This window comes from Astyanax mexicanus, chromosome 15 (genome assembly GCF_023375975.1).
Source record: "Astyanax mexicanus isolate ESR-SI-001 chromosome 15, AstMex3_surface, whole genome shotgun sequence".
Classification (NCBI taxonomy): domain Eukaryota; kingdom Metazoa; phylum Chordata; class Actinopteri; order Characiformes; family Acestrorhamphidae; genus Astyanax; species Astyanax mexicanus.
The window spans coordinates 27,817,638-27,837,961 of NC_064422.1; the positions used below are offsets into that span (position 1 = coordinate 27,817,638).

Genomic DNA, 20,324 nt, shown 5'->3' on the forward strand with positions numbered 1-20,324 from the left:
ACGTTAACAAATATAACTGTGGCGGTTATGGTTGTCCCATAATAAAAATATCCCATGGCTGGTATCTAAAAATGGAGTTTATAGTAATAAAACTGTATTACTAAGATGCTGAATTAGATTTTTTTTTATCAGTAAAAGGTGAGTAAAAGTAAAAGGGCATTCCACAGCTGATTCCTCACATTACTACAAGTCCCATAATTCTCCCTAATGGCCTCATCACTGACAACTCTGCCTGTATATGAGCTCAGCTCGGACTCAGCTAGCCTAGTTAGCTCTACCATGGACAGAGGACTTCAAAGTATGACAATCTCCTACTTGTGTACAGTCTTATCTGAACTCAGCGGCGCTGCGCTCTTTTACAGCCGCGCAATGATGAAGTGAACAGTGGAGTGGAGTCGGAATGGGGTTTGGACTTGTTTTATCGGTGTGAATATTAACCCCACTTTTCGGGTAAGTTTTAACTAATGCACTCTTTTCTTTGTTTTAGCTTCAGCTGGCTGCAGCTGTCCTCGCTGAGAGTGTCTGACTCGGGTTCAGCTGCTGATTGTAAAGCCTTAGCTTGGGAATTGGGGGTAGTTCAGATATTTAGCTAAGCTACTTTAGCCCGGCTGTGTTTTTCTGAATTTACTTTGTTGGCTGGAAGACTCTCAACCTGTCTGTCTGTCCAACTGTCTTGAGTGTCTACCTGGTAACCTTTTTACTGGTCGGACTCATGTTAGTGCCAGAAGTGTCAAATCTAGCTCCTTATAGTAAAAAGCTGCCCCAGGATTTTGTTCCAACTGCGTGGATGACACAGGGCTGCGGTTAATCCATTCGGGCAGTTGGAACCAAATCCTGGGGCGGAGTTTTACTGTATGGATCTGGATTTGGCACAGTTTGTTACTAGCTAGGTAGCTTAGCTAACGTAGTTAGCTACCTCAGAACCAAACAATCTCACAGCACTGCGTTAACGACATGATACGTTTTGTTGTTGTTTTATGTGTAGTTGTAAGCGTTTGAAAAGCATTCGTCAGTTGTAAATTTGTATTATTTTTATTATTGTTTAAAAAAATGCCAGTTAGCTAACGTTAGCTTACTCGCTTATGCTAGTTAGCATGCTAGCTAGTTGAAGCCAGACAGTAGGTTATTTTGATAACCACGTTGTTAGGGGGCGATAGAGACTTCGCTAACTAGCTTAGCTAAGCCATCTAGATAGCTGACTAGCGTTAGCTTAGCCGGCTATTGATCTCCAGTAGTATCAGTCCTCAGTGTGTTTTGACAGCAGGACTTCAGCTGCTGCAGCTGCTGCTTCTGTTGCTTTTGCTGTTGGTTCTCAGTCCTCCAAGACTAAAATAATGTGCGTAGCTAATAATTAAGAGATTCGTTGTTCACTATCTGTTTTTCTTTCTCTAAAACTCTGATGCGTGCTGTCCAGTTTCTTTACTCGGTTAACATTAACCAACGATATCTGTATTCACAGTAGGTGGGTAACCTCGTTAAGCTAATTAATCTAGCTAAGGGTTGTTTATGATCAATGACAAGCCGTTTTCCATAAAAGAACACCACTCTATCTCAGTTTATGTCAGTAAAAACTGTACATTTAGATACCAGCAATGAAAAGTTTACTATTATTATCAGTTTTACAGATCTGTGAAGTCATTTTAACTAGACGTAATGCCAGTATGATATGTCCTTCATTTAACCCTTTCAGTTCTGAGTTGTGTTCCAGTGATGGACAAATATGTAAAAAAGCTGTTTTCTACATCTGCCTTCAAAATTAAAACTAATAGCATAATATAAAATCCAGTTAAATCTAGTTAACTAAAATATTTATTCTCCATTGTTTTGAAAGCCTGCATTTAACATTTTTTTCTATTTGATAGGGCTGCAACTAATGATTATTTTGGTAATCAACTAATCTGCCGATTATTTTTCTGATTAGTCAACAATTATTTCTGCCATGCCCTGTTTGCTCTGTTTGCTGAGGGTATGGCTCCTGTTTGTAGGCTTTACTATTGGTTCAAAACAATAAAACAGCTGAATGTGGGATTTAAATGCCCTTCAGATGTCCAGAGCATTGTCCTTTATTGTCCTGATATTTAGTGAAAAAAAGGGTAAATCTGTTCTGATTGGGCACTTTTGAAGACGCAGGCTGATTTGAGTGTTACCCATCTAACATTGTGTTTTTGTCCCCAGTAATTTGTGTAGTGCTACTAATTGACGGTTAGTCAACAACAGACATTTGGAGTTGAAAAATTCGACACTGCTGATTATAACGACTAATCGTTGCAGCCCTAATATTTGATATTGATCTTTTTATGTCACAAACCATTCCTACACATTAAAATAAACATGATTTATTATGTAAAATCACATAAAATTAGTAAAGATGAGCTCTTATTACTTTGCCTTATTGGCTTAGTGAAGTGGATGGGGCTAAGCTACTGACACAGGGTTTGAAAGGGTTATATATGACGAATCATATCTTACCATTAGATTACATATGATTAAAAACACTAATTTTAGATACCAGCGAGGAAACATTTGCTAGTAACATAAGTTCTGCAACTGTATGAAGCCATTCCGTAATGCCAGGACATCCTTCATGTTAAGTTAAATCAAATAAATTATTTTATTGTTTATATTTTTTTTATTGTTATTTTGATACAATTTTCACAGTAAACACAAAGAAAAACATGCAATAACATCATGAACTATAGCGAACTATACAAGGCAGGTGGTAGAGTGAGGTAGACGTCCACAGTGAACACATATGCCAAATTACGTCTTGGCCTGGAAAAAAATAAGATGTTTTAGCTGTTTGTCAGGTTAGCTGAAAAAGACCTCTGGGGAATCTTTAGCAACTTGTTTCCCTCTCAGCAAGGGTGTTATAACAGCATTTATTAAAAAACTTAAATCATGTTTTAGGGATACAAAGGCTTGTATAGAGTGGGAAACTTAGCTAGAACCCAAACCTGACAACCTGGTGGCCAATTTTTGTTCTAAGGAGCTACCACATTTTAGATTTTAGCTCTAACCCTGATCCAACACATTTGATGTGGAGAAGAAAGCTCTCCAGGCTCATCTGAAGCATGTAGAGCCAATATCTGTGTGCTTCACAGTGGTAGATCTCTAGGCCCAAGCCCAGATGCTTTCAAGCAACTGTCAGTTAAATTGTTTATTTGCTTTATAATCAATAATAGTTCTAAACCCATGTGTATTTTTGACTTGCAGCTGATATGGAACAGCCACAGGAACAGCCTCAGGAACTCTCCTCTGCCTGCAACCTGCCCAGTGTTTTTGACCTGACGAGGAATGGCGAAGAGTGTCTGTTGAAAGCCGGTTCTATAGAGTCCTTGCATGTCGTCCAGCCTCCAAGCTGGTATGTGAGTTCTGGGACAAGTAATGCGATGGTGCTCCCAGTGGATGATTCCCTCCCCCAGCCACAGCCCAACTGTGACCAGATTCAACCGGACAATGCGTTTTCGAACACAACTGTCACACTCTCTTATGTGAGCAGGTCTCATGTCTTTTCTGGTCAAAACCCACTCTCAGAGCATTCCCAGATTTACGGGGTTCCACTTGGCAAGACATTCTCTCTGCACCCTGCTGCCTACGATGCTGGCCAGTTGGTCACTGATGCAGGAGCCGCTCCACTCTGTGTGGAGTTGGACCAGCATTGCCTCCAGCCGATCTCTGTGCCAGTTGGATTAGCAGCCTGTGCCAACTCGTTTGAGTTTGTCACTCCAGCGCAGGTTGTTGAGAATGTTGCAGGGCTCTGTTATCTCCAGCAGGCTCATGACCTCAGTGGCATACAAGATGTTGAAAGCCTTACTTTGGAAACCCTTAGGTCTTTGCAGCAGAACAACCCTAATGAGTGCAAGATTCCTCTCAGCCTGGACGATATGCAGAATGGCACCATTGGCACTCTGTGGGATGCAGGAGCTTTTGATGGGAGCTTCCCAGCTGGACACATTGCAAATGCAGAGGATCAACAACGGAACGGAAATCCTGAGGTACTGTTCCTGATCTCCAGATCAGAGGAGCCAGTTGTGGTACAAAACAGCCAGGCACCTGCAAGCCTTGCTATGGCTGTAAACCAAGACTTTATAAGCAGACCGGAGGATCCTGTGTCAGCCCCTGTTGCCCCACTGGATGAGGCAAAGGATGCATTCTCTCTGCCACAGACTGCAGGATCACCAAGTGAGGAAAATGTGAAGTCATTTAGTGAAACTGATAACACTAGGCAAGGTGAATTAAGTAAGGCAGAATCTGATCTGACCACAAACCTGGAAGAAACAGGTTTATCATCCGTCAATGAGGTTGCATTACAAATCGACACCAGAACTAGCAGTCACTGTCAGCTGACTGGGAATACTGCTGACATATGCAAGCCTGAACAGACGGAACAGAGCAGTGATTTATCTGAAGTAAAGGAAGATGAGGCAGAAGAACTGGCGCCAACAAATAGGAATACTGATTCGAGCTGTGGTGTGCTTGCCAAAAAAGACACTTTTATAAAAAAAGAACTTCCCCCACGGAGTAGACGAGGTAAGAGATTAGAGGCCATTGTTCAGAATATCTGCCCTATCAGGTTCAGATCAAGTCATGTTCTTTCTACTAAAAAGCTGCAGCATTTAAACACTCGGGTGGATGAGACTACTCACCCGGGTCTTGAACAAGATGTGCCATTTGACAACAGTAGCCAGGTTTTTGTGGAGGAGGAGTACACTGAAGAGGCGGCGACTAAACCTAAAAAAAAAACAGCACAATTACAGGAGAAAGAAGAAGAAACAGGTGTCACTGATTTGAACAGTTCTGAAAGCCAAATATCTACCTCATGTTCTGAAAGTGTTTCAAAACATTCACTTGACCATAGGTCTCCAGGGACGTTACACAAACCAGTCAAATGTGGAAAGAAATCAAAGAAAAGGCAAAGAGTTTCTAAGAAGTCTCCTGTGAGGGTAAGAAAGCGAGCTGCACCGCCTACACCGAAGACTCCTACAAAAAGCCCTTCGAAGCAGAAAACATTACGCACAAGTAGCAAAGGTTCACCAAGAGCAAAGAAAGTTCATACACCCAAAAGAAAAAGGAAAAAGCACAAAGGTGGCCAGAGTTCCATTTTCTCTCCAGAGGAGCCTGAGATAAAGCTCAAGTATGCAAACTATAAAGAGGATAAAAGGGAAAAGAGAGACAAGATCTTCTCACCTTTCGTTCGCATGAAACTGAAGCCGTATTCTACCTGCACGGTCATCAACTACCCGGAGGAGAGCGAGAGGGGAAAGCTAAAGGTGCCCTCCAAGTTTACATCTGGGGCAGTACCTACATCGCCTTGTCTCCAATACAGCCGCATCTCTATGGAGGCAGCTCAGCGGGGTGCTTTGGTCTGCTGCCTGTGTGGAGGCTCTGCCAATGCTATGGACTTGGGGGACTTGCATGGGCCTTACTATCCTGAGGGTTTCAAACCAGTGTCAAAAACACCAGCTAATGCACAGGAGCAGAGAGAAGAAGACTCCAGTGACTCGGACTCCTCTCACCTTGTCAATGGCAATGCGTGTGTGGTTCAGTCACAGACTAGTTGGACTCGTAATGGTCACCACAAACTCCGTCAGGCAGCTGCTATAGGGACCTATCAGGCGTGGTCCAGTGAAGGTGATCTTTCCTGCAGCCCTGCACCTAAGAGGTCCAGGACAGACTCTGTAACGGACTGGTATAGCCCTCCCATAGTGCCACTAGAGGCCAATGAGTATTGGCTTCACGAGGACTGCGGCATGTGGTCAGCAGGTGTCTTTTTTGTGCGAGGGAAGCTCTATGGACTTGAGAAAGCCATTAAGGTTGCACAGGAGACGGTATGTACACAAATCAGTAAAAGGTTGCTTTAGCTACAGTTACAGTTCCTTTTTGCAGAAATTTAAATCAATCAAATGAAAGGCAGATTGTTTCCACAAGTTGGTTAAAACAATGATCTGATTTGATGTGTGTTGAATGTCAGATTGAAAGAAGGCTCGCACATAACCCACAGGCCAGTGCAGAATTATTTAGCTTGCAATGATCATGGAAAACGTAATGGAACAGAAAACTAGGTTCTATCCCATGACTTTTAACATGTCAGTGTATATTACTCATCACATGTTGTCAAGAATTCTTAGGTAGACTTGGACCATGTTTTACATTGTACTTCAGTCCAAAACCTCGGAACTGTGCTATAGACAACAAAACCTGTCATGCCTGATTGACTCCATTTGAGATGTGGGTAAAATTGCAAATTTAATTTGTTTCTTAAACTGGGGTTACACTACATAATTTATGCAGCAGCTAGCTACTTTCTGTCCCAGGTACACATCTGACACTGCCTTATCATTTAAGTTGCAGTTGAGATTCCTAATACATCTCATATTCTTTCAGTATATTACGTTAAAATAGATTAATCCTTGTCCTTGTTCAGAGTACAGATACAGAGCCAAATTAATGCAGTTTGCTTTATTGCAAGATGACAATATTAATTACACAAGTTCAAAAAGTGTGACAGGCAGTTCTGTGGTTACAAGATGTACCGGGACTGGAAAAAAATATCTATATACATAATAGATACAAATATACATAATGAGTGAGAAGAATTTAGATATATGTTGTCTGTGCAATGAAAGCAGCATTTGTAAAGTGAAATAACATACAGTGCATCTTTCCAGGTTTGCTCGTCTTGTCTGAAAACAGGAGCCTCTTTGGGGTGCTTTTTCAAAGGCTGCCCTAACAAATATCACTACAGATGTGCAATGCATTCAGGTAAGTGGCATTCTTCAGACAAAAGGCAAACAGCTGCATGCATACAGTGTAGATGAACTGGCCATGCTGCAGACTCCCTGCTTCATGTTTTATTAAGAGTTGCTTTTTTGGCTGCGTTAACTAAGCAAACTTGTCCAAGCATGAGAGTTGACAGAAACAAGAATCTTTAAAATGGGGTGGTGTTAAAGTTTGAAAGGATTGTGTTTGAGCATGTAAGATATTAATATAAAGTTTATAGAAGTTCAGGATGTAACTTTAATTCTGGAAGGTCTCTTTTGTTAGGCCTGAATCATAAACCTTTCTCAGACATTAAAAGCTGTTCTTCTTGCAGGAGTGTTGTGATATAAACAGTGTGCTGGCTACAGTTTTATATGCTTGGCATGCCCTTCAGGCTGCTTTTAAACAAAGTTTTTAAACTATTTTTTTCTTCGTCTGGAGTATGTAAGAGCTGTTTGCTTTTTTTCTTTGCAGGCTGTGTTCTTAATGAGGAAAACTTTTCAATGAAGTGCAGAAAACACAAGGTATGTTGCCCCCCCCCCCCCCCCCTTTCCTTTCACAAATGTGAATTTGAATAAATACTGTTCTTGAGGGTCGGTGAGGCTAAACTTAAAACATTGGCTGTGTCTGAAATGTAAGAAATGTTGAGTACCTAGACAGGATTCTGAGGCAGGAAGGCACCCAGTCATGTCTGAATCAGAGTTTAGTAATCTAGCCTTCTAGTTAGAACGTATGGCTTCCTTTTGATTTGGTTCTAAAGGAGATGGAGTTTGCAGCAAGGCTTCAATTGAGCATTTCCTGTGTTTAGGGTACTGGGAAAATAAAGCCGTATATTTTACTTTCTACTTTTTTAGCTGTAGTTTGTACTTATCATGTGCCCATATTCAGTAATAAGGTATAGTCATGTGATAAATTAAGATACCCCATAAAACGTTTGGCTAATCAAAGCTGTATATGTGAATGTTCTCAGCTAGTGTGTGGGATAGTGGTATATACTGCCATTTATTCCTGTGGGAGAAAAATGTACTATGATACAGTAGATATCTTAAAAATGTAGGTCTTTCTTAAGGTACAAAATATGTGAATAATAATAATAGCTGCAAAAATGTAATTAATAAAAATACAAATTCTATATGCAAAGTTAATTAATTGAAGTTAGCAATATTATTTACATCTCACACTATTATTAAAATGTCCATATACCTTCAGTTAGATAAAACATATCTATAATAGACAATTTGTTGGACCTTCAGAAATAATTCTGTATTTTTTTCACTATTGATTGTTTAGATACACAGAGCAGCTTCCATACTTTATTTGTACGTACAAGTGTTTTGGTTTGAGCACATCCATGGCTTACATTATAGGTCTGTGTGCTTTTTCTTTTCACACATTAAACGGCTAGTTACAGTACCGTGTTTTTTTTAATTCTGAAAGTATCCCAAGACATGATGCTCAAGAGCCAAACACATCATGCCCAGATAGAAATCCTGATAAAGGATCATCAATACATAAGTGTTTTGAAAATGCCATTTTACATGTGTTGTCTTATACATGTGGACACTTGCCTTTTTTGAGCTGCATTGCACAGTTTCTCCTCAAGAGGGAATCTGAAGTCAGTGTGGTATGATGTAGACTTTCTGATGACTTTGCAAACAGTGCTTTCAGTTTTCTTTTTTCTTTCAACAGAACAAATCCTTAAAAGGTGTTTCAAATAATGAACAGAGCAGCAGGTGACCGAGGACGCGACCCTACACAAGGTTTCTGTTTCCAATATATAATACATTTGTATTGGAAATGATTTTAATGTTTCTCTTTTATTTCTTTCATACTTAAAAAGTCTTTAACAATTTTCCTTTTTTTTTCTTTTTCTTTCTTTTTTTTTTTAGAACCGGAATCATCTCTTTGCGCTGGCGTCTACACTCTCTGAACTCTGTGGACAACTTTAAACGGACACAAAATGAAATGCAGACACCCATATACCTTAATGCTTTCTCCAACTCTTGCACTAATTCCTCTTTCAATCCTTCTCCACACCAACAGAGGCTCTGGAGACTACAGTTCACTGCAGTTATTTGCGAGGTGAAGGATTCTAGAATCCTGCAGAAAACAAAGCCTAGTTTCAGCCTAAAGCAATTCTTAGTGACACTGCGATCTTTCTACTCCAGAGCTTGACTTGCTCTTTGTCTTTGGGCAAAATTGGCTGTTATAAATAAATGGGATACAGTGTGAAGCATCTGAATTATATGCACATTCATAGGGCTTAAAGAATCTGACAAATCTCCTAAACCATTGGCGCAGCACAAAGTCAACTGCCTAACAATGTTTTGATTACACGTAGTTAGTTTGTAGCACATTTGTCCTGAATTTATTTATTGTATTTGGGGTAAATTAAAATGGAAGCCTCTCAGTTCTCAGAACTGTGAGTAATCTGTGTACATGTTAATTTAAAAAGTAAATTAATTCTCAAGACTCTGCTCTTCTCCTAATGGATTTTATAATAGGCTTTGCAAAATGCCCTCTTAATTAAATGCAAGAAATCACATTCAGTAGATTTATAGGCAACACAACAGTCTATGTACATTTGTATTTCATTTTCCACATCAGCTTAGCAGCGGCGGTTGCCCTGTAAATTAACTGGTTGATGAGCAGTTCTTGCAGAAGCTTCTGGACCATTTTCTGTGCATTGGTGTTTCTTTGCCTAGATTCATTATTATAGCCTTTCTTGTATATTTGTAAGTTAATTTGTGAATATGGAGTAATTATTCTTAGCGAAACTCTAAACTGGGTGGGGGGATAATTTTCAAAAGCACTTTGAAAGGCATCTCCTATATAAAAGCATTTAATTATTGAGTCTATAGGGTTTTTGTATTTTCTTATGTAGTTCTACTCTCCCTATAGGACTTGACCTCAGCCCTCCCTGAAATTAAACAGAAGAATACAGTGATAGCTACATCATCACATAGTATTGTAGTCATTTTGGTACTATGCAGACCTGATCACTTGTATGCAGTATGTCTGTCCTAAAAAATGAGTTCTATGTATTGTTGGAAGATACATAGGTCCTTCAGATCCTACAACCGGTGCCGAACTGTTTCATAATCGGATTACTTGCTTGTTGTTTTACCAGCATTCATTTGTTCATCATGGGACTTAAGCAATTCAGTTGAAGTCAATCCTACATTGAATGTAGGGCACTTTGCCTTTAATTAAAAATTATTTTATTTTCTTAGAAATGTAAAAATATGTAATTCCATATCATTCACTTCCTAAACAGCTTTTCAGTTCATGTCTGTGTAATATAAATGTATTTTAAAGGATTTGAATTGGAAAATTCTTTTTAGGGAAGCAAGTATAACTTAGAACAATACTCAGAAGGCCGCCAGCAGATAATGTGGAGGAGTATTGCCATTTACAGTTGAGTTGTGAAGCTTAACTATAAGGCTAGAGATATATTTACTCTTTGGCTATGCATTCATGTAATCGGCTGCATTGTGAACAAAATGCCTTAAATGTGCTTTAGGCAAGGACATGAATTCTTACAGATGCACAGACTGGGTTTTGTGCATTATTATATAAAAAAATATGCCACATTTTTACGTAATGTAATGCAAATGCAAGCTGCATTCTGATTATTGCCTCAAGAGGCACTACAGCAACAGTCACATTGTTTTGTCCAGTCAACTTTCATGATGCTGTTATCTGTTCAATAACAAATCCCGTGAGTACTGAGTGTTTTAACTGACACAGTAACGTAACACGTTATATTTGTAGAGCGTAGGCGTTGTAGGAGTTTGCATACTTAAGTTGAGCATGTTTATGTCATGATTGTTCAAATATTTGCCACTGGATGCTACTGGCTAATGACACAAAGCACAAAGGCAAGTACTTAAACAGTTACATTATTCATGTAACCTGCTGTCTATGAAAAAGCATACCCAATAAGCAAATATATCTCTATCCTAAAGCATTACATTCACATTTTCAACTTAGTTTATTTTCTTCTCTTTCCCTCTCACGTGTTACTGCCTTGCCAAGACTAATCAAAAGTTAAAGACCTGCCTTGTTTGGAGTTCATTTTTGTTAATGGTGACATGCAAATGTTACTTTACTGAAGGACAAAACCCTTCTCATGTGTTTTCTTTCCTAAAGTTACTATAAAAAGTGTCCATAGGGTTGGTCAGAAGCTTTGACGCTGGCTTCTTTAACCTGTTCCTGTTGCTTGCTGATGTAGTTTGTGTTAGGATGGGAAACCGTACACTGTTAAAGATGTTCTAAATGGCTGTCTGTCTTGCTGTGTTCATACTCTGTGCCATATTCTCCTATTGTAATTCTACACTTTTTGCTGCAGATTTTAATTGATTTCATTATCCATTTCTGTCAGATTCACAATAAGTCATTGAGCTTTATATCACCACACAACTGACATACTGACAATGTACCAAAAAATGTGCTCTTCTGTTGTGACCTTTTTCTTTCTTTATTCATGTGTTGTGTTTTTTCTCAAGACTTGTTCTCAGGGTCGAGCCTCAATTCCTTTGTCATCTTTTTACTCCCAGATTTATTTATCCATGACTGACAACTCGAACTTATTATTTGCTGAATAATAAATTGGCTTCTTTTATTTTCTCTAACACGCTACTCTGCTTTGCAGTTTTGTTTCTGTCTGTGGTTTTCTCTACCTGACAGCTCAGCACAGACCAGGCAGAAGTTGCTAGATTATGTTTTTGTTTTTTTATTTAAGTTTAAGTCTCTGGAGCAGTATAGGAAAGTCTGAATATTCACTGATCTTTTTCAGATGTCTGGAAACAAACTTGATAAAGGTGTTTTGAACTGAAGGTCAAGATCTGTTTAATTGCCTGTAACTTCCCAGTGCAACAGGGTCCAGATCCACCAACTAGATTAACATAAATAATATACATATGTAAATCTAAATAGCAAAGTAGGCTACACCTGAGAAGTAGTTATATATTTGTGTTTCTTTATATCTTTCTGTGGGTAATTTAGTTTAAGCACTCCCTGGGGTCTTTTTTCTTAACAGATAATGATAAATGCTCTTTTCATCTCTTTGTTTTTACTCTATTGATGCATTTTTTCCCAGCAACAAGCAGCACTGCTAATTTGGGGTTTCTTACTTTTCCTAAGCTCTCTTACATGCTTGGATGCATCAGTTTGAAAGTGGTGAATTACATTAATTATACACAGAATGCAGCTGGTTGCTTACCAACCAAGCATCACATCCAACAGCAGCTGGTAAATTAAACAACACATCCAAAAGTAGACAAAACACCAATCAGTACATCTTACAGCATTCAGGACAAATAAAAGTCACATTTAACCCAAAAGAGCCCATGGTGTTGTATGTCACAGAACCTTTTAAATATGTCAAAATCCTTACAGCACTCTTTCCTTTGTTTTAATTCATGAAGTTCATAAAAACATACTGAACATCCTGAGAGAGCATCTTGGGACAATGTTTGAATGGGTGTTCTTTCAGCTGACCTTATATACAAAATGTAGGTATGCTGGGTTAGCAGCAAGTTCGTTTAATGTAAAACGCTCTATTTTAATAATCTAACATTAAATATAGAGAACGAACTGCATCAGCCTGCTTCTACCTCTTTTGCCCTGTATTAATGTGTGGGCATTTTGGTGCCAAAGTTGCATGACTACTTTCTACTTTCTGCCGACCTGTGGAATAAAGTTGCAGTTAGATAGTGCTGATATATTCAGGCTATAGGACTACCCAGCACAATCTCTTCAGCTTGGTCAGAGTTGCTAGGTTTAGGGTTTTCCCGCCAAATTGGGCTTGTTTGAAAATCCAGCCGCTTCAAACATGTGACAGACATATACAGAAAAAATTAAAAGACCTTAAGTTTCTCTAATTCTGCTATTTATATGTATATATTTGAGTGAAATGAACATTGTTGTGGTATTTTATAAACGACAACATTTCTCCTAAATTCCCCCAAAAATGTTGTCATTTAGAGCATTTATTTGCAGAAAATGAGAAATGGCTGAAATAACAAAAAAAGATGCAGAGCTTTCAGACCTCAAAAAATGCAAAGAAAACAAGTTCATATTCATGAAGTTTTAAGAGTTCAAAAATCAATATTTAGTGGAATAACCCTGGTTTTTATTCACAGTTTTTATTCTTGGCATGCTCCCCTCCACCAGTTTTACACACTGTTTTGGATCATTTATGCCACTCATGGTGCAAAAATTCAAGCAGTTCAGCTTGGTTTGATGGTTTGTGATCATTTATCTTCCTCTTGGTTATATTCCAGAGATTTTCGATGTGGGAAAATCTTTTAAATGGTTTCTATTTTTTCCAGAGCTGCATTTTGGGCTAGTTTAAACTTCTAAAGGGCAGGTTTTTGACTGACTTTGGGCTGAATGTTTTTGTTGAACCTGGCAACCCTGAGCTGGGTCCTGTAGCAGCGTTGTGTGAACCTCAGTGCGTGGTGCTTTTGAAGGAGCGCGCTGCGGCGGGAAATTCAAATATTCTGGCGGTTGGTGGAGGCCTGACAGGATTTACAGTAAGTTATTTATAAACTAGAAACATAATGAATTTTGCAGCACACTTTTACAATTTTATATCCCAGCTTTCTATAACTAACTTGGCAATTTTCTCTTATACATTATTCTGAACAGCTAATTCAACATTGTTACTTTTATCAGTTCAAATGAACCTAACATTGCTGTTAGCATTCAGCTAACTGATAGTGAGCTAACCCAGCTAGCGTTAGCTACCAAACTTCCACAATTGTTGTTTTCTAACGTATTTCTCTGTAATATTCAGGAGTGTATGAGCCTCCATTGAAAATATTAAGTATATTTAAGTTAATTCGACAATTGTGACTGGTTAATGAGGCTGAAGTTGGCTTTTTTTACACCAGTGTTCTGGCCAATAATATTTCAGAAAAAACACACTGAATGCTCCAGTGGGCTTTTATATAAAAAATGCACAAGTCTGTTTAAATTAGTCTTTAAAAAGTCTTGTATTTATTTTTTGCTGTAAATGGATCAATATACTTAAAAGCAGCATACTTAATAATCAGTACAAAAATGTAACAACCCTCTGTTAATGTTTTTCATTTTGACATACTACTAATGTAGCACAAACTACATGAACACTTTGTAACTTCTATGTTGGTGTTTTCTGTACTACAATGTTTTTTTTTTTTTTTTTTTGAGTGAATGTACAGGTAAACAAGGTGCCAAAAGAAAAAAAGGTCTAGAGCTGGGGTTCTTTAGCCAGTCCAGAAACCTCACTGAAGATTAGTGTTGTAGTTAATTAATCAATTTTTATACCATTGCTATCATGAAAAACCTCTTTAAAAAACAGCAGCTTTACATAAAAATAAAATTATTCAAGACTTTCAGCAAATGTCATTTGAAAAAAAATTGTATTCCAAGTAATTTGGGGGCATTTTTATTACAAATCCATTTGTTACAAAATTGTGGAAATTAACACACTGGAGATGCAAGAATTAAATATGAAGAATTTCCACACAAATCAAAGTTGATTAAATAAATTATAATAAGTTATTGCAAAAAAACAAAATTGTCATTGAAAAACCCTTAAATGCTACTGTCATTATGATAATAGAATAGCATAACTTAGCAATTATACCATTTTAACAAATTACCCATAAATAATTAAACAGGCCACACAATGTACTTTTTAAACTTGCTTTTAATAAACTTTGAACAGGAAGACAGTAGTATTGCAAAGACAGAAGTGGACAGAGGGTCAGGGGTTTGGTGCTGACTGAGTGAAGGTCCACTGGAGGTGGCCAATCACTTTTTTTATTCTAAACTAAAAAATGGCAAAAGCACTTTGCTCTGAGGGTCTTTGTGTCTGGTACACTGCATGTTCTACCAACATGGCCACAGCTGCACACAATTTTCAGAAGGTGACAGATGGTAATATCTGTGCTGATTGCTGTACAGTAGATCCAGCCCCTTTCTGTAGACTGAGAGACCTTTCTTTTCTTTTTTTTCAGAAGATGTTTCCAGCACAGATAAATTTAAGTTCATGCACACATCATAGGGAAAATAAATAACACACATGAATATACACAGAAGAGTAGCAATTATCCAGTTTTTCAGGGCAATATGAACAAAAAAATAGATTCTTCTGTGGAAGAACCCCAGTTACTGTGCCAGTCAGTACTCTGGAACTTAGTCCTTAAGTTTTAGGAAGACAGTAACACAACAACAAGTACAACAACAAGAACAACAATGCACAAATAGAACACGTTAAAAACTAACATCATCTTGTGTTGATTTTAGCCCTAAGTTGTTTCATAACAATGATTTCATTCTGGAACATTATGCAAGAAATTGTGCTACAGCAAAAATAAAATTCACTTAACGGTCAGATCTTCGTAACTAATCTTTCCCAGTAAGGATGCTTGTTTTGGTTTCTCAAATATTCATGCAACTAGTAGACGTGATTGTGTACACCCCAGTATGTTTAGTTTCTCTTTTGAATTCAAATCATTATACTGAAATAAAATTCACAACAATTCGCTAATCAAGGGTAAACAAAAAAACAAATTATTACAGCAAATTAAGAATATACAGTAGTAAAATATGAGTTCTCAACCTGTAAATCTTCCTGTAGATATGTTTGTCTCGAAGGGCTGGTAAGCAAAATGCAGCCCAACAGTCTCACGACATCATAATGAGAGCATTCTCACTACCAACAATCATATCCTTATCGGCAGATAATTGCTTTAAAAAAAGTGGACAGGTTTTAATATTTTACTGATATTTGCTGACATATTTATTGCACTCCGGAAGAACAGAATGTTTAGATGATGTGTTGCATCTAACTGCATTAACCCTTTACAAATAAACACAGCAGTCACATAAAAACCTTGTATCTCTAAAAACATGAGCTTTACAGTAGAAGTAAAAATATCTTTATTTTCAATAGAAGTCAATGTAGAAGATTCGTTTCAACTGCATTTCTATTTGTTCATTTATTGTGAATTTTTGACAAAAAAAAAAGAACTGGCAGATTTAAAATGCATTAAAAGTGAACAAAAACAGCAAAAATGGAGATACAAGGTTTTGGCGTGATGTTATATTTCTTTATAAAACTGATCCAGGTGGATTTAGACCTAATCTCTATTATATGTAGGAGGTTTTTGTGCAATGTCAAATTTTTTTTTTTTTTACATTATTCTGCTTGATGTCAAAGAAATGACAAATTATTCTCAGTTTACATGACAATTCTATGATTATTTTTATCTCACCAGTATTGTTCATTTTACATCAAAACTGGATACGCAGAGTGCATTAATAATATTGTGATATTTTAGATCATTGAGTTCTGGTATATTGCAATGCCAGTTTTTTTTTTCTCGTCCAATATCGTGCAGTCCTAATATGTATTTTATGCATTAGAATCAGTTGATATGAATAAGAAATATATCAGATATTAGCATTGGGCCACAATTCCCATTATGGGTGTTTTCCTAGAGAAACAGTAAAATTACAGTACAATACCAAGAGAAAATCCACTAAATATCTGGACTTCTATCACACAATGAAATCATAACCAGTCGTTAGCTTTTATTGTAAAAGAGGTCACCAGAGGTCACTGGAGCCACTTTGACCAAAAGGTAATACACAACACTAAAGTTGGCTCAGTATGGATTACAATTACATGATAAAATAGCTTTAGCTTTCAGAAGAATCTGGATTAATCTGCTAAAATAACATAACACAGTGGGTTGTAGGGTCCATGTCCCTTCACTGACATGAACTCTATGAGCCACTACTTTTAGTCAAGTACCATTAGCAGTTTATTAACACTCTCTGTCATAAAAGGCTTATTTCAAATTTTAGTAGGAAATGAAGAGGTTTTTCACACTGCAGTGTGGCTGCACAATGCCTGCTAGATTTGGCACAGGCAGGTCAACAAAGTACCAAAATAACTTAAATGGAAAACATGAAACTACATATAAATAAATAGAAAAAATATACTTCTGAATATCGAGAGCTCAAATAAGTTAGATCAATCTAAAGTAATACTCAAAATAACAAAACTTCTACTCCGTACTCACAAAAACCTACAAATACACTCAAACACACACCCACACACATACTTTTTTAACATTTTGTGTACAGCAAAGTCTTTTCGTATTCTTGTCACATGTTCAAAAAAGATTTTCCTGACAACATCAAATGGAAGTTTTTTTCCATACCACCATTTCCACCACAAGGAGCCAATGTGACTTTTTTTTTTGTTCCAAAGTGATCATCATTGTCCTCCCAGGCCGGTTCCTTTTATTCATTTTTTGCATCATGTATTGCTTATTAATCTGTTTTGATCTAGCCCTAATCGCTCCTTTAAATCAGCCATTTTCTAGCACAATTTGGCCTACTTTGTGTAGCTCATGCTTTTCCATTGTTTTCTGATCCTGGTTGATCCAGCATGCCCATGGCTCCTTTCAAGATTTCCACTTGAGGAGGTGCACTCTAAGACAGTCAGAGACTGTACTGAAGTCATTCCCTAAAGAGTGCAATGTAGTCTCACTCTAACTGTACATAAAAAGACACGAATCACAAGCAAAAATCAGCTTCAGTCTCTGGAGAGTTGATCAAATTTTTTGCTTTGTTTCACTGTTGAATCGCACTCAGTAGCGTCAGGTTGTTCTTCATTATTCTGTATTAGGTTGTGGAAGTAGGGAAACATATGTATTACTCAGATAGGAAATTATATAGTAGTTTGTGTACAGCAGTGGTCACCAAGCATCCTTTTAGAGATCTAGATTCAAACTACTAGTTACCAACTTCAGAGAACTGGTGATATATGAGCTGTATGAGGTGTTGGGAAGTCATGCTAAATGATATATAGATATATTGATTGTTATTTATTATTGGTGATATGTGCCTTCTCAATATCTGTTACTGACATCATTTAAGGCTACAGTATGAAAATTATCTCTCAGATATAATTTTATTACACAAGTTGTAAATACATCGTGTTGAAGAACCTTTGTGACAAGATCATATGATGTTGTAGCTGAAAAGGTTTGTGATGGAACCCCATCTAGGATGGCTGCTCTGTTATTAACTCCAGCACTGCTATTTATCTTGTTTTTCATGTCTCCCAATGAGCTCCCCAGTGCGGTAAAGTTCCACTTGCTATTATATTTGCAGAAATGCTCAACACACAAAAGCACAAAATCTAATAAGCCTTTCTACCAATGTAGTACAGTACATCCCTCTAATCACCCAAAATGTGACTACATCTAACTGCCATCTAAAGCTATATGTAAAATAATAATCCCCTATTAGGAAACAAACCAAGCCCAAGCCCAAAGTTGTAAAACATGTCCTTAACTTAGAGTCCTCTACTGCATTGCTTATTACAATTTCAAGAAACATAACTGCAATGGTAGTTGTCTAGGCATAGGGTTGGTGACCACTGGAGTACAAGTGGTGTACTGGATCTCTACACACAGATCTCTATGGGGGTTGTGACCAGGATACGGCCGTTGGCAGCATTGTCCCTGGGAACACGTTCATAGCTGTTGGTAGATGACACAGAGCTGTTGGTAGAAACAGAGGTGAAGTGGTGGGCGGCTGTTCCTGCCTCTGCTGCTCCATTCTTCGCACCACTACCCTCTGGAGACAGTGTCTGCTGCTTCATGCGGTCCACCAGCTGCTCCTCCTCCTCCTCTGAGGAAGAGCTCAGTGTTCCCTGATGAAGACTGCCTCCTCCTTCTCCATCCAGCATCCAGCGGTGGCCAAAGTGTGCAAACACCTCCTTGACCTGGCACCGGCGCTCTGGCTCCAGGGATAGCAACTTACGGAACATCTGCAGTGCCCCATCGCTAAAGCGGCGCCACTGTGAGGGCACCACGGTCGTCCTGCGCCACTGCCAGCGTGCAAACTCCTCGTAGAAGGCATCTGAGGGCATGGCCTTCTCCCAGGGGAAGTTTCCCGTTAGCATGCAGAACAGCAGCACACCAAAAGCCCACACATCTGTGCCATAGTCTACACGGAAGCCGTCACGGGCCGCAGCATCGCACAGCTCGGGTGCTGTGTACGGGATGGTGCCACTCACTCGCTTTACAGGAGACCCAGCCCGCCGTGTCATCCCAAAGTCAGACAGCTTCACCTTGCGACACTCCCTGTCAAAGATCAGCACGTTTTCTGGCTTGATGTCGCGGTGCACCAGCTTCTTGCAGTGGAGGTAGTCTAAGGCGATGGCTACCTGGTGGACGCAGCGCTTGGCCACAGGTTCCGGAAGTCCCACCTGTAATAAATAAATGTTTTTTATCATCTAGTTTATTGCATTGCAATAGGCAATAGTCAGAAGGCTCAAACCATGTGACATTATGTACAGCAAGGGGATACTGATGGTTGTGGGTTCAACACCTGGGTCTGCTGCTGGCTGGTGGCCCATAAGCAAAACAGCATGGCTGACTTTGTCTTTGATTTAAAACTAGACCATATTTTATAAATAAAGTTTACTTCTTATGAAAAAAAAACACTGTTGTAACCCTAATGTAAATCCAATTGATTACATACCTGTGTTTTTAATTAATTTAACTGTATCCATAATTTCTATGTATACTATTTAAAATCTAATGGTAAACATAACCTTTACTGCATTAGCTGATTAAACAAGGGATTAAATGAGTGGGATTTTTAATACCTGTGGAGGAATGATGTCAAACAGATCTCCTGCTAAGGCGTACTCCTGCGCAAACACATAGTAATCCTCTGTCTCGAACGCAATGCCAAACATGTTGATTATGAAGGGACATGGAGAGAGGTACAGAGAGATACTGTACTCTCTCAGAAAACTCTTTAGCTTCGTTGTTTTCTTCTTAAGAAACTTCAGAGCCATCTTGGTACCTGGGTTATGAGAAAAGAAAGAGTATATAAAACCAACTTCACAGCATGACTCAAATACAGAAAAGTAAGACTGTGTTCTACCTCTGATTTTATGAATGACCAGGTCCACTTTCCCATAGGTGCCTTTCCCCAGTTCCCGGATCACCTCATAGTACTTGTTGACCTCAACCTTCTCCAGGTTCTGGGCTGCAAACACCTGCAGCTCCTCTAGGATGTCCACAGACACACGAGAGCCAACCGGAGAGGAACTCATGCTTCCACAGGAGCAGTTCCAGCTGTCCAAATCTCAGCTTTACTGCATATAACAGAAGAAAGGTAACACACAATCTAAGATTAAACAGGATTACACAGAATATTCACCCAAAAACGACCAAAAAAGCAATGTTCAATGTTCAGGTGCACAAGTGAAAAGCCCAAATAATTTATACTGAACTAAACAGTGAGCACTGGATACTAAGTGGTGAGCATGGGATACTAAGTTGACCAGCAAACAGTGTTTTTTTTCCCCAGTTAGTATCTGGTGCCCACTAGTTAGTATCTAATTAAATCATTTCATTTTATTTCATTCAGCTGTGAAAAAGGTGGCAAAATTAATGAAAACTTGCAAGACATTGGGACAATATGGAACGACACACTTGCATATTTAACCCATTTATACACATAACACATAAACATAC

General features: G+C 38.4%; 2 protein-coding genes and 1 long non-coding RNA gene across 14 annotated transcripts in view; 2 read left to right on the forward strand and 1 right to left on the reverse strand.

The window, feature by feature from the left end:
• Positions 1 to 106: 106 nt before the first annotated feature.
• Positions 107 to 11,393, forward strand: si:dkey-94l16.4 (uncharacterized). 4 transcript variants are annotated; one of them, XM_049464847.1, is made up of 6 exons: positions 107 to 450; positions 3,214 to 5,828; positions 6,669 to 6,762; positions 7,234 to 7,283; positions 8,449 to 8,519; positions 8,649 to 11,393. In XM_049464847.1, exons 2-5 carry the CDS (start codon positions 3,219 to 3,221, stop codon positions 8,494 to 8,496), a joined length of 2,802 nt encoding a protein of 933 aa, XP_049320804.1. In that variant the 5' UTR covers positions 107 to 450; positions 3,214 to 3,218; the 3' UTR covers positions 8,497 to 8,519; positions 8,649 to 11,393. The 4 variants fall into 4 exon arrangements, with proteins under 4 accessions (XP_049320804.1, XP_049320807.1, XP_049320806.1 ...); XM_049464850.1 differs by lacking the exon at positions 107 to 450 and adding an exon at positions 644 to 852; XM_049464849.1 differs by lacking the exon at positions 107 to 450 and adding an exon at positions 1,055 to 1,336.
• A 1,661-nt stretch (positions 11,394 to 13,054) lies between these two features.
• The window catches only part of LOC107197834 (uncharacterized), a 32,738-nt gene continuing 25,468 nt past the window's right edge, over positions 13,055 to 20,324 (forward strand). For 3 of the 9 annotated variants that reach the window (XR_007424427.1, XR_007424428.1, XR_007424423.1), the window contains exons 1-2: positions 13,056 to 13,298; positions 19,767 to 19,962. This is a non-coding gene — a long non-coding RNA (uncharacterized LOC107197834). Of the gene's footprint in view, positions 13,299 to 19,766; positions 19,963 to 20,324 lie in introns of all 9 variants that reach the window. The other 6 variants (XR_007424424.1, XR_007424425.1, XR_007424426.1 and 3 more) reach the window with 6 other exon arrangements.
• bsk146 (brain specific kinase 146) lies at positions 14,441 to 19,900 on the reverse strand. Its single transcript, XM_049464618.1, has 3 exons — positions 19,729 to 19,900; positions 19,445 to 19,647; positions 14,441 to 19,042 (listed from the first exon to the last, which is right to left on the reverse strand). The coding sequence occupies exons 1-3, from the start codon at positions 19,898 to 19,900 to the stop codon at positions 18,236 to 18,238; spliced, it is 1,182 nt and encodes a 393-aa protein (XP_049320575.1). The 3' UTR covers positions 14,441 to 18,235.